Consider the following 14,839-nt stretch of genomic DNA (forward strand, 5'->3'; position numbering starts at 1 on the left):
TTTTTTCAGAAAGTGTTTTTTTTTTTTTTTTTAAATTCTGGAGAAAAAAATTCCTTTCTTTGTAAAAGGAGTAGTAGATTACACATTGGACTTACTGAAGCAAGATAGTTGCCTTCCCAGGCCCTTTGGAGTCCAAGGTCAGCCCTTTGACCTTTCAACATTTCCATGGCTGCTACCTTTGCCCTGACCTGCGGCAGGTCTGAAGCAGGTATGCTCTTGATGAGCTTGGCTGCTCTCCACCTGTAAGCAAATAAACAAAAGGTACAGGCTTTAGCAAGATGATCCCATTTATTCTTGAATTTAAATAAAATGAAACCAAAGTAATTGCACACTATGCTAAAAAAAAAAAAAAAAGGTCAAATGCCTACAAAATGTACACAGAAGTTATTGCAATAGGTTTTTTTTTTTTTTTTTGGTGGGGCTTGAACTCTGGGCCTGGGCGCTGTCCCTCAGCTCTTCAGTTCAAGGCTGGCTACCACTTGAGCCACAGCGCCACTTCTGGTTTTCTGTGAGATAAGAGTCTCACGGACTTTCCTGCCCAGGCTGGCTTTGAACAATAATCCTCAGCTCTCAGCCTCCTGAATAGCTAGGATTACAGGTGTGAGCCCCCAGTGCCTGGCTGCAATAGTTTTATGCAAATATTTTGTAATACCTGTTTTGTGATTTGTGTGTTTTGAAAGCAATGAGACACTAGTGATACATAGCTCTTGTAATACAAATTGAGCATTCCTTATCCAAAAACCCCAAACTCCTTGAGCACAGTTCAACTGAAAAGTCTATGTCAATATTTCAAAATTCTGAAGCACTTTGGATAAAGAATATGCAAACCTGAGTTTAAGGGCACAGAAATAATAGATTCATCATCCATTCAGGTGTGTCCTAGGATAAGGCCTACACCTGACTGATTCCAGAGGTTCCCCCCCCCCCACACCATAACAAAGCACATTGGGAAATTAAGTACCAGAGAGAGCTGCTGGTGCTCCTCAACCTTATCACTCCTTCTACCAACTTTAACAATGTGCCTCTAAGAACAGCTGCAGCCATAAAGAAGACCAACAGCTTCAATGAAATGAGGAGGGACAGCACTGAAGCAGGCTCAATTACAAAGGAATTAATGTGAGGAAGAGGAACAATCCTAAAACACAGTTAGATATATACAGAGGTTCCAGAAAAACAAAAAATATTCGCAGTTAACAGTAGAATCCTTTAACACACTTCTCTTGGTGTTACTCTGATTGAAAAAAAATCATGTTTAGGAGTAAATTATAGCTTGTGCCAAGTCTTCCAATTGTAAACCAAAATCAAACCAAAACAAGAATATGTGAGACCATATATATCTAGTAGAGCCTAAAACATTGACTACTAGCCTTTTACAGGAAAAGCTCGCCAACTCTTGACCAGATGAATACATATATTAATCAACTCTGATCCCTGAGGAAGCTGGGGCTACCTTTCCCATCCTTTCCTGTCTGTTACCATATCCTTGGAAGCCAACTAATACATTCAACATAGCAGTCACTCAGTAAATATTTTTTGAATGAGCAAATTGAGTTTTACACAATACACCAATTGAACAATTCTAGGCCATAAATAAATCTCAAAACTTAAAAAGAAGCCTATTCACCCAGAAGTGGTGGCTAAAGCATGTAATTCTAACTACTTGGGAGGTAGAGATCAGGGGATTGCAGTTTGAAGCCAGCCCGGGCAAAAAAGTTTTGAGGTACTGTTTCAACCAATGGCTGAGCCCCATGGTATGAGCCTATTATCCCTGCTACTAGGAAAGCACAATGGCTGGACAAAGTGGAATGCGCTTGTCCTCCCCAGTGACATGGTGAGGCACGTGGAGGAGGACTGCAGCCAGACTGGCCCAGGCATAAAGCAAGACCTTGTCTGAAGAATAGTCAGTGCAAAAAGGGTTTGAAAGCATAGCTTAAATGGTAGAGCTCCTGCCTGGCACATTTAAGGCCTTGGATTCAATCCCTATAACTACTAAAAAAGTACAAATAAATAATAAAAAAGACTATTTGGGCTAAAAGTACAGAATAAAACAAATTAGTCTTCTGTAGCCATTAAAAATATGCACTATGGACTTGTCCCTATGACTTAAAAATTATGTTTTTATTACTTTAGTTGTGCAAAGACATTATCATTCAGCAAGTCAGTTAATAACTACAATGCATCTGGATTGATATCACTCCTTTCATCTTCCCCCCTCACCCCCCACCTAGCCCAACCCAACCCCTCCCTATCCGTGTGTGTGTGTGTGTGTGTGTGTGTGTGTGTGTGTGTGTGAGAGAGGGGGGGGGAGGGAGGAAGGAAGGGAGGGAGAGGGGAGAGAAGGGAGGGAGAGGGGAGAGAAGGGAGGGAGAAGGGAGAGAAGGGAGGGGCTTGAACTCAGGGACCAAGCATTGTCCCTTGATTTTTTGGCATGACTTATTTTTAAGTAAAGCCATAGAACTAAAAATGAGGGAGAAAAAAGCCCACATAGTATGTGGCTGTGTATATACCCTGCCCATAGTGCAGCCTGTATCTAGCACTATGTAAAATGCTTAGTTGTATTTACTCATACTCCTTTCAGCAATCCATGAGACAGATGCTGTTACTTGATCCTTTACAGGGAAGGAAACTGAGGCACCAAGAAATCTGCCATATATTACATAGCTAGGCCAGTGGCAAAGCCAGAATATAAACCCAGCCTCCAGGACCTGTGTTTTTGACCATTCTACCATGCTTCTCATGCAAAAGGTTTGTTGGGGAAGACAGAGCAGTATGGAGGTTTCAACTTTATATTCTACATATCTCACTTAAAAAATCAGTGAGCAATGCATTTAAGTAATTTAAATTATGTAACAATGTACATTGCCAATACCATTCATGAAAAAACTTTCAGCTGCACATAAAAAGCTGAAAATGAACACTTATGGTATTGTATCTGCAAATGGAGAGTTGAGATACTTCTGCTTTCAGTAGTTCTACATTAGCCTTTTGTTGTTGTTATTGTTGGTTGTGGGGCTTGAACAAGGCCTGGGTGCTGTCCCTGAGCTCTTCAGATCAAGGCTAACACTTTACCACTTTGAGCCACAGTTCCACTACTGGTTTTTGAGTGGTTCATTGGAGATACAAGTCTCATGGGGACTCTTCTGCCTGGGCTGGCTTTGAAATATGATCCTATTAGATCTCAGCCTCCTGAGTAGCCACCAGTGCCCAGCTGATCTACTTTTTATGAGGAATCATTTCGTATTTTTTATTTACCTTTTACCATGTATATGAGACCAAAACCTAACAAGGGTAACATCTAATTTAGCACAGAAATACAAATTAATTATTATTATTATTTTTGTTGGTTGTGGGGCCTGAACTCTGGGCCCCTCAGCTCTTCAGCTCAAGGCTAGCACTCTGCCACTTGAGCCACAATACCACTTCCGGCTTTTTCTGCTTATGTGGTGCTGAGGAATCGAACCCAGGGCCTCATGCATACAAGGTAAGCATTCTACCACTGAACCATCTTCCCAGCCCCAAATTAATTGTTTTATATTCAAGATATATTAGTTTGTTTGTTTTTTTAAAGATAGGGTCTGATTGTGTAGCCAGGCTGGCCTGAACTCTTGATCTTGCCTCAGCATCCTGTGTGCTGCAATTACAGGAGCATACCAGCATGTCTCCAAGTGTTCTTTAAAAAAAAAAAAGATAATGAATAACTTTTTTCCCCCTGGGATTAGAACTCAAGGCCTGTCCTCATAGCCAACATCCTGGTGCGGGCATTATAATTTCTTATGTCAAGTGTGTTGCCAAAAATGAATATGACACTTACCAACAAGTTCTTACCTATTAAAAATTGCCTGGAGGGCCTCCTCAAAGCGGCGCAGAACTTTTGGAGGAGTTGGCCACTTCACATGCTTCCCATAGTCTCTCATGGTCTGGACCCCCTGGAAACGCCTGGCCACCTCATGGATGTATGACTTCACTTTGTAGCGCCGGTAGTGCCTGATTATTGTCAGAGCTGCCTTGGTCCTCTTGTATCGCATGCGAGCCAGGGTACCCCGCCATACCTTCACAATAGAAGAAGACAAAGGAAAACGTTTACAGACCTAGAAGCTCCTGTGTAACCAACAGGACCAGCCAGAGCCAAAGTGTGCTGATTCTCCCTGCCACCAACAGAGGGCGCTGGCATTCATGACTGTGCCTGCTCCTCTTCCAAATGTATAGTTGCTTGCTATCCTGGGAGTGCATGCTGGTTTTGATGTAGGGTCTTATAGTAACTTGTCACAAAATTGAGAGAGCCCACAATGTAAGTATTTGCAGGTAAAGATTTCAGGAAAGCTGAAGAGAAGCAAGAAGAGTCAGAGCCAAAAGCCATTAAGCACTTCACATTCCTTTGTGAAACCTTGCTTATGCAGATTTGCCAGACTAGCCACTAATATGTTACTCTGAATTTACAAACTGATTCATGTACAACCTGTGGACCACTTCTCTGTAGTGGCAATATACATGGCCCAAGAATTGAGGTATTCCTGGGAAAAGTGCCAAACAGATGATCAATATCAGACGAATAGATTGTTAAGATTTTCAGGGCTGAGAAATAGATGACAACATATAAAAGTCTCAATTTAAGCTTCTAATCAAGATACATACATGTATATGTGTGTGTATGTGTGTGTGTGTGTGTGTGTGTGTGTGCGTGTATGTGTATAAAATCTGATGTGACCTTTAGTTCCTCTCTGGTCCCACAGCCTCTTAATCCCTAAATCTGCATTCCTTCCACATTTCTAATATGAGTCCTTTCTGATGCACAGCCTCTGTGACCCCAAACTACTCTGATTTCTTTGATAAACAGCACCTTCATTATGTTCCAGCCTCTAGTTATTGCTGTGCTTAAATATCCATGTCATTTCTCAGCTTGGTTGTTGTATTCTCTTCCTCCCTTGTCTCTGACCTGAAAGAGCCAAGATTTCTACCCTCTAATTCAAAGCCCACAGTATGAGTTCTGCAGATGCCATAGGGCTTTCTATATGTCTCCTTAAATCCCCATCTGTGTATATCAGTTTCCTTTGAGGAACTTTTGAACTGCTTCTTTTGTTCAGCTGCTTGGGGTTAGTCTTCTTCAGACTCCATAAGCACCTCATGTGCTTGCCATGTTTGTTCTTCCAGCCTGTGACACAGTGCCCACAGGTTTGCAAATGACATGGGAAGAGGTCCCCAAAGGAGCCCCTCCAAGAAAAACTGTAACACAGAAGGGAGACATGGCGTACAAGTAATTTGTGATGGGCATTCAGAGCTGATGTATAAACAGGGCACTCAAAAAGACAGTGAGTACTACAGAAATGATTCCTTGCCTCGGGTGGCATCAGCACTGAAGCCTTTTGGTCACAGTGGCTCTTCTCTGTATCTGAATGTACAGATGGCTGGGCTATGCACCTACCCAAGGGCTAAAATAAAGGCCTCCTTTTCAGTATCTTGAAAAACAGAAAGAATACAATAGGAGGGTAAATTTATGGTTGTGGCTCACTTATGGTTTGGGGCTAAATTCTCCCCCCCCCCCCCCCCCCCCCCCCGCTGAACTCAGGGGCTTGAACTCAGCTTTCTTGCTCAAAGCTGGTGCTCTACCACATGAGCCATGCCTCTAGCCTGGCTTTTTTGCTAGTAGAGATAGTGTCTCATGGACATTTTTGCTTTTGAAATGTAATTCTCTAGGTCTTAGTCTCCTGAGTAACTAGCTAGGATGATAGGTGTGAGCCACTGCTGCCTCACTTGGGTAAAATCTTCTACTGATTCCACAAAACATTTTTTAAGTGCTTTTCAAGGATGGTCTTTAACATTTCTTCTGTGTTGTTGGTTTATTTAGGTTTTGTGTTGTTGAAAAAAAAATCAAATAGTACAAAGGTACTCATAATCAGACAGTACTCTTCGTTCACCCATTTAACCCTACCTCATCCCTCTTAGTCTCATTCTGTACAAGCTATTTTAGATGTATCTTCTGGTATTTACTGTCATAGTTATAAGTAATGTACATGTACTGTTATTTCCTGGTTGAAACTTTAGAAAACCACCAAAATTACAGAAAGTGGAGACTCATCTTTCTTACTGTCAATTTAACTTCTATCATCCTAATAATCATATAGGAAAGTTTAAGTTGTTGGGCACAGATGGCTCATGCTTATATTGCATAAATAGGAAATTTTCAGTCCAGGAAGGCCCAGGTAAAAAATGAGAAAAATTGTGTAGCCAGTTTGGCCACACAATGAAACCCTGTTTCATCATCATTCCAAAAAAGTCAATACTATAGACATTATTACATATATCAGTGGTAATATATATTGGATTTGTATATGCTATTCTATACATGTATATATTACATGTATATACTATATTGCTTTTATTACACTTACATATTATGTATTATATGTACATATATTATATAATATTACAATACATTATATGTACATTTTATATTATGTATTACATATATTTTATATTTATATTATATGTCTTATTTATTATATGTACATTTGGCTCATCATATACTAAGTAGGACTGGTATTCATTTATCATGTACATGCTTACTTATACTCAAATACAACAGTAAAGGTTAAAAAAACTGCTTTATTTTAGACTATCTCATGCTAATTTTTGCCAAATTTTAGATTCAGTCTAACCCCAGAGATTCTTTAGTGAATGTGAACCATTCTTTCTCAGCCTACCATCTGCCCCCAAAAAGTGCTAGACTGGGCCTAACTTTATTTTTCCATCTATAAGATGGACTGATGAGCCATAGTTTGAATGTTGTATCTAGTCTTCCAGCTGCCCAAGAGGAAAGTAAAGGAGCTGGGACTTTGTGTCATTGCTGCTAGATTTTACCTTAATTCTAATGAAGGAAATAATTCATTGAGTCTGGGAGTACTTTTTGTTTTGGCTTGGTATTCTTTATCCACATCAGGTGGACCTTTTCTTTTCTTTTTTCTTTTTTGCTAGTCCTGGGGCTTGAACTTTGGGTGCTGTCCCTGGGCTCCTTTTGCTTAAGTCTAGAACTCTACCACTGTGAGCCATAGCACCACTTCTGGATTTTTCTGTGATTAATTGGAGGTAAGAGTTTCACAGACTTTTTTTTTTTGCCTGGGCTGGCTTTGAACTGTGATCCTCAGATCTTAGCCTCTTGCATACAGGCTGAACCACCAGTGCCCGGCTGATCTTTTCTTTAGGTCTGAGACCTAACTCCAACTCAGTGCCTAACATTTACACTCAGTGGCTAGCACTCTACCAACTGAGCAACTCCTCCAACCCCTAATGGTGGACCTTTTCATGGCATAGATGCATTTGTTAGCAAATGCTTGCATTATTTCTTGCTCATTTGTAGATATATCAGAGGCAGGGGATATGGTAAACCTTGCTCACCCTTCTTGCCTAGGGATGAAGTTGTCTTGATGGAAGAAAAGTTCCCCAGCAAAGCAGTGGGTGGTGTGAGCTTTCCCTCTGGATACTACTATACTAAATGCTAACCCTTCAAAAGCAGTAAGTCTTTTCAGAATTCCTTCCTTGTACTTTCCCATGTTCCATTTTTTTTCTTCGAATATACTGAATTTTCAGTACTGTTTGGCAATTTAGTGCAATTTTCCATTTTCTAGATGACCCTTCTCAAAAGTTATAGCATGAAGTTGAACCTTTGCTTGGTTTCAGAGTAGATAGCATGTTCTTTGTTGTTGAACGTTTGATATCTTTTACTCTCACTCCAAAGTTTTAGGAAATCAATTCCATGATTCTGCAGTTATATCACCAACTTTATTGAAATCTCTCATGCTTCATTTATTTTTTTAACATCAGAGAAAAAACCAGCATCAAAAAACTACAGAGGAAAATGGGAAAAAGATGGATTGGATATGGAGTCAGCTGGGTACTATGTGCCTTGGGACTGATATAGGAGGCTAGAGGATATGTCCTAGTAAAGCTGAGCGCAGGACATAGTAGAGAGCAGACCAATGTAAGAAAGGCCAGGAGCCTTTTCTCAGGCAGAACAAAGGATGCAAATGGCTCAGATGGAATAACCAAGGTAGAAATGAGCACTGAAGGAACACTGAACACCTTCCTAACTTGAGTGCCAACACAGGACCTTGCCCTTGCTCAGTTTGTTTGCTTGATTGGTACTCTACCACTTGAGTAAAGCCTCTAGTAATGCCTCTAGTTTACTTTCTTCAGAGAGTAAACTGTGCCATCTGTCAGAATGAGACTCCGGTAGTTTTTAGTGTGAGATCTTAGAGGAAACCTGGAAGTTTAGTCCTTTTTATACAGATTTTTAATTTACTTCTTCCTTCAGCTGCGCTCCGTATGCCCTCTACAGAAGCTCCTGGTCTTCTCTTGCCAGAATCTTCATAGTCCTGTTGTTGACTGAACTGGCTTGCCTCTCTGTCTTGTGCTTTGATGTCAGGTACTGCCTCCAGCTGCTTGGGGGAGCTGGCACTGTTCACTTCCAGAAATACATTAATGCCTCCTGTCCACTGTGGTGTGCACTACACTTCTGCTTGTCCTTGTGGCTTTCCCCAATTTTTGTTCCTTTACTGCTCTTTTGGGGGTGTTGAGAATAGATATAAACATGACTGTCATGTTTAGCCAGATGTTTTATGCCATCTTAATTCTGCCGTATTTTTTTCTTTTGGTATATATTTCCTCAGTGGTCAGGAGTTTCAAAGCACCATCTGGCAGTCATTACTGATTCACTGTGAATCTTCGGTTGAGTTTCAGAATCAAACACAGGCTGGCTTTCCTTTTTCCTCTACCCCCCACTGATCCCCATGGGGTTTTGTTTGTAGTCACTGGTGTTGGGTTCTGGCTGACTTGTCAGTACAAATCAACCCCTCACAGCTCTGTAGTCCTCAGAATTGGATATTCTTTTCTTAACTAGAATTCCTCAAAATTTCAGCTTCCCAGGCTATCCATGTTTTTGGATGGTTTTTAGAAGTATCTCTTTACCGGTTTCTACCCTTAAATTTCCCATGTAGTTATTTTGGTAGCATTCTGACACCATATATTTGTTAAATAGGATACTGGTGTGGATAAGGAGAGTTTATTTACACAGGAGGCTGAACTCTGAGCAAATTATAAAACAAACACTTTGTCTTTGATATCCACATACTCCATCAAATTTAGAATATAAAAGTTGCATCCAATTTGGGATGTCTATAATGATTAATAAAGCAATGGCCCCTTCCAAGAGTTATTTTGAAGCAAGACTCAAACACAGAAAAATATTCCTGTTATTCCTCTTCCTCTCAAGCATTTCTATGAGGGATAAATGATTAAAAGTCTGTGAGTGCCCATGGCAAAAACAAGGTCTAGTGGATATAATCTATAGTGTTTTTTTTTAAAGCATAACTCTGAAACGAAATTCCTTACTTTTGTAGATAAATTAATAAATTTTGAGATGACCTAGAGAAAAAAAAATCTAAGAAACAATGAAATAACCAAATCTTCAGTCAACAGGCAAATGTCCCTGTATTAGAAAAGAGATAAACAAAGCTAGCTGCTGGTGCTCACAGGAGGTTAGGATTTGATGAGGGTTGTGGCTTGAAACCTGTCTAGTGAAACAACTCTGAGAGAATCTTACATTGGATTAACTAACCAGCAAGAAACTGGAGGTTGAGGAGTGGCTCAAGTGGTACAGAGCCAGACTGGAGTGAAGATGTTAAGTAAAAGCATAAAGTCCTGGCTTTAAGCCATATTACCAGCACAAACACCTTCCCCGCCCTCACCCCCCCCAAAAAAAAGAAAAAAGAAAAGCAGTGAAAAGCTAATGTAATTATTTCAAGTTTTCCTAAGGAACTTAACTATTGTGGCAGGGTGAGGAATATACCTAGTAGGATGTAACTTAGAAATGACTACCTTGAGCTGCCTTAACTCAGTCTGGGAGACTAACTTGCATTAGCTGACTAACAAATTTTCTTGTAGGACATATATTTTATGTTACTTTTGTTTTTGTGGTACTGGGATTGAGCCCCAGGCCTCACACATGCCAGGAAAGTGCTCTACTACTTGAGCCATGCCTCCAGCAGGACACATACATTTTATATATGGCCTTTTCTATAGTGTATATGCAATCACTGTTGCCCATTAATAATTTCTTCACTATGAGGATGACAAAACCTAACAATCTCCTTATAATTGTAATTTCAGGAAGCAATAGAACTTTTCCATCTTGACATTAACTTTATCAAAACCCAACTGCAATTACTTTGCAGGAAAATGAGAATGAAACCACTCCAACTAATAGGCTTAGTAATTCTGATAGACCTTTTTCAGGATTTAGTCGTTCAAAAGTAAATATTCTGGAGCTGTACTGAACACATTGCTCACTTTTTTTTTAATTGTGAACATACTGTACAGAGGGGTTACAATTACATGGGCAAGATAATGAGTACATTTCTTTCTTTCTTTTTTTTTTTTGGGTCCAGTCGTGGGGCTGTCCCTCAGCTGTTCAGCTCAAGGCTAGCGCTCTACCACTTGAGCCACAGCGCCACTTCCAGCTTTTTTCTTTTTGTTTATGTGGTGCTGAGGAATCGAACCCAGGGCCTCAAGCATGCAAGGCAAGCACTCTACCACTGAGCCACCTTCCCCAGCCCCATGAGTACATTTCTTATCAAGCATTGTAGCCTCCTCCTTTGTTTCCCCTTCCCATCCCTTCCCATCCTCCCCCCTGCTCACTTTTGTTTTGAAAAAGAAGGCACAAAACTGATAATTCACCTTCACAATCTTTAAGGTCAAGGCTATCTCTAAACTGCTTTTAAGTATAGAACTACAGGCTTTTGGTTAAACTACAGGATTGAGCATTTGAGCAGATCCACTGAGATACCTAGCATGTTTTAACTTTGTCTCTTTACATCCTCAGTACATCCTCTTTGTCTCAGTACATCCTCATATTAGATGATCATAAAGGGCCTTAACAAGTCTCTACCACTTGAGCTACACCTCTAGCCCTTTTAGCTGGTGTTTTGCTTTTTGTCTGGGACTAGCCTCAGAACTTGATATTCCCACCTACTACTACCTACTACTACCTCCTCCGGCTTGCTCAGGTGCTCTACCACTTGAGCCATAGCTTCCCTTTTAGCTTTTTAGTTGTTAATTGGGAGATAAGAGGTGAGTCTCATTAGCTTTTCACCTAGGGTGGCCTTGAGCCTCCCATTATCTGCTTTCTGAGTAGTTGGGATTACAGGCCTGAGCTACCTTGGCCAAGTATTAACAGAATTTTAAAGATATACATAACTTTTTGTATACAGGTCACTCTGGTTTAGGGATTATTTTGAGCTGACAGAAACTCGGAAACCGTGGATACAGGAAGATTTTCTACCCTCCCCATCTTCAGACCTAAAAATAGGCTAAACATTTTTTCCCAGGAGAAAGGTGACTTCTTTGGTCCAGGAAGAGTCTACACTGAGATGAGTTTGTTTAAAGGCCTTACTAAAATGAGCTTTATCTTCCATTATCTTCTGTATACTTCTGTACATCTGTATAACTTTCCCATCATTCATTGATCCTATAGAACAAAATCTCTTTTCTTGTCTAGTCATGTCTCCGTATTTTATTGTCCTTTGTGAATATGGCATCTAAGCTCTTAGTATAACTACTCCAGGTTAGACCTAAGTTCTTTTATGTGAAATTCCTGTGCATATAGAAAATTAGCATCAATAAAATTTTTATCTTTTCTCTTGTTCATCTCTCTTTGTCAGTTTGATTCTAAACAGGTCCCAAATTAAGTAAATGTAAAAGAGTAGAGGAAAAAAGGTTTTTCTCCTAAACAATTTCCAAATGACTTGATTCTATCCTCTCAGAAAATACTGAATTAAAGCAAAAATAAAAGAATTATTCAAGTAATGAAGTAATTTTATCAGAAAATTATGGGAAACTAACATTGGGTATCAAACTTATGCTAGGCTAATTAAGTCTAATTTGCATACACATGTAATTTGCATACACATATACATATGTATACATGCAAACACACATATAACAATTAGCCCCCCCAGCCCCCTTCTTTTGGTGCAAGTACTGAGGCTGGAATTTAGGGCCTAAGAACTGTCCCTTAGCTTTTTTTGTTCAAGGCTGGCATTCTACCACTTGAGCCATAGCTCCACTTCCAGCTTTTTGTTAATTGGGAAATAAGTCTCATGAACTTTCCTGCCTGGGCTAGTTTTAAACAGCGATCCTCAGATCTCAGCCTACTGAGTAGCTAGGATTACAGGCATGAGCAACTAGTGCTTGGCTCTTATTTTTTTTTTTTTGTCGGTCGTGGGGCTTGAACTCTGGGCTTGGGCGCTGTCCCTCAGCTCTTCAGCTCAAGGCCGAGCGCTCTACCACTTGAGCTACAGCGCCATTTCCGGTTTTGTGCTGGTTTATTGGAGATAGGAGTCTCACGGTCTCTCCTGCCCGGGCTGGCTTTGAACCGCGATCCTCAGATCTCAGCCTCCTGAGTAGCTAGGATTACAGGCATGAGCCACCAGCGCCCGGCTGGCTCTTATTTTTTTTTTTTTAAACAATTTTATGCGGGCTGGGAAGGTGGCTCAGTGGTAGAGCACTTGCCTTGTATGCCTGAGGCCCTGGGTTTGATTCCTTAGCACCACATAAGCAAAAAAAAAAAAAAAAAAAAGCCAGAAGTGGGGCTGTGGCTCAAGTGGTAGAGCACTAGCATTGAGCTGAAGAGCTGAGGGGCAGCGCCCAGGCCCAAGTTCAGGCCCCACGACTGGACCAAAAAAAATAAATTAAAAAAAAATTTTTATGCAAGTACCTCTTTCACATCTCTATTAAATGTCATCATTTCATAGTACTCACCGTATGTCAAATTGCAAACCCACACTTGCACTCTTATCCCAAGCTACTTTGATTAAGTTCTGACATACTATTTAATTTAATCATTATATTGACTACCTATATCATATATTCCATAAAGGCAGAGATATTCATCCTCAAGCATCTAGAAGAATAAGAATTAACTATTTACTAAATGAATGGGTAAACTAACAATTGAACAACAAAAAAAAAACAATCTTATGCAAGAAAAACTAATCCTTATTCTTTTTAAAAAATTGAAATACTGCTGTAAGGAATTTATTATACTTCTGTTTGTACTTTATACATATTAGTGGGTATATATGTTGAAAATAAAGGCATTTTTTGAGCATGTAAAGCCATGTAAGCCATGCTAGTTAAACAAGTTGGAAATGTGGTAAAGAATGCTAACCTACTCTGGAGTTACATATAAAGAGAATGCCAAGAACCTGATGAATAAAGAAAAAAATCAAAATCAATTACATGGTTCTGGCCTTTTCATAACGTGTGTGTGTGTGTGTGTGTGTGTGTGTGTGTGTGTGTGTGTGTGTGTGTGTGTGTGTGTGTGTGTGTGCGCGTGTGTTACTAGCGTTTGAACTTAGGGCCTGGTGCTGTCCTTGAGAGGTTTTTTTTTGCTCAAGCCCAGTACTCAACCACATGAGTCACAGATTCATTTCCAGCTTTTTGCTGGTTAATTGGAGATGAGTCTCACCAACTTTACTGCCCTGGCTGGCTTTGAACAGGGATTTTCTGACCTCAGTCTCTTGAATGGCTAGGATTACAGGTATGGGCTAGGTTTACAGGTATGGCTATCATAGATTTTTTTTTGGCATTCATTTTTATTTTTTTAAATATCACATGACAATATCTACCTTGATTACCTTTTTTGCACCTCCTTAGTTTTTATATTGGAGTATCTGACTCACCATGTTCTCCTTACTTACTCCTGGCTTTGCATAAAGAGAACTATCTTAAGTGCAGTAGCTGACAGATTTGGAAAAGAAAGGGGAGGGAGTACCAGGAGATCTGTACATCCTAGCTTATATAATTTTCTTGACAGTGCAGCTAGGCAGATGTTTTGATCATTTTACATAGGAAGAATCTGGAATTCAGTGGATGATATACTCTGGATCGTACAGCAAATAATAAAACTGAATCTCAGCCACAACTAGTTCGAATTGATCATTGTATCTCCTGAAGGCGCCATGTTTTAAGGAGCCTATTATAGATACTGCAATGCATATTATTTGCTTTTTTTTTTGTCTGAATGAGAAACCTAGGATTACCATAATAATAAACAGTAGGAATAGTGCTGTGGCTCAAAATGGCGAAGCACTAGCCTTGAGCAAAAGAGCTCAGGGACAGTGACCAGGCCCCAAGTTCAAGCCCCAAGACTGATAAAAAAAAAACCCTCTAACAGGAGGTTAACAACACAGTTCCTCTACTACATTATTCGTGTAAAGGCTGACAATTACCCAAATCACCAAGATTTGAGTACTATCTCTTTCTAGTAGCAATGACATAATTTTAGTTATGTGGATCTCTCATTAACAGGGGATAGAGATGTGACTACAGAGATGAAATGGTTTTTCTATACTGCAGCTATGGCTCCTATTAAAAAATAGAGCATAGTTTGTCATCAAACTACCTACTGCAAGAAATTTGACCTTACTCAGAGTTACAAAGAAAAAAATCTCTTCTGGTTAGTTAAGGCTTTCTTCATTATCTTTTTTTATTGACAGTTGTGAAAAATTACATGAACATGAAACACAGTCACATTTCCCAGAGGAGAGTAAAACCACTTTGGTGAAAACATTTTTGATGGATGAAAGCATGATTTCAATCTCAACAATACAAAATAATTAAGACTCTATGATAGCTATTTTTGTTTCATGCTCATGAAAAAAGTTAACTAATGTTAATAATGAATGATAAATAATTGCAGTACACAAGAGCTAATTACTGTAGAGGCCCAATGATACTTTAAACATTCATCTACATATATGTATGTATATACACATGCATACATACATAT

At 39.7% G+C, this 14,839-nt stretch overlaps 1 protein-coding gene across 1 annotated transcript in view; it reads right to left on the bottom strand.

Annotated features, from left to right (window-relative positions):
• The window catches only part of Myo1d (myosin ID), a 295,270-nt gene that overhangs the window by 116,182 nt on the left and 164,249 nt on the right, over window positions 1–14,839 (bottom strand). The window contains exons 17-18 of the mRNA XM_042693144.1: window positions 3,826–4,049; window positions 96–240 (exon numbers count right to left, since the gene is read on the bottom strand). Of these exons, the coding sequence (XP_042549078.1) occupies window positions 96–240; window positions 3,826–4,049 (369 nt within the window). The remainder of the gene's footprint in view (window positions 1–95; window positions 241–3,825; window positions 4,050–14,839) is intronic.

This window comes from Dipodomys spectabilis, unplaced genomic scaffold (assembly GCF_019054845.1).
Source record: "Dipodomys spectabilis isolate Male_0828 unplaced genomic scaffold, ASM1905484v1 ptg000004l, whole genome shotgun sequence".
Lineage (NCBI taxonomy): Eukaryota > Metazoa > Chordata > Mammalia > Rodentia > Heteromyidae > Dipodomys > Dipodomys spectabilis.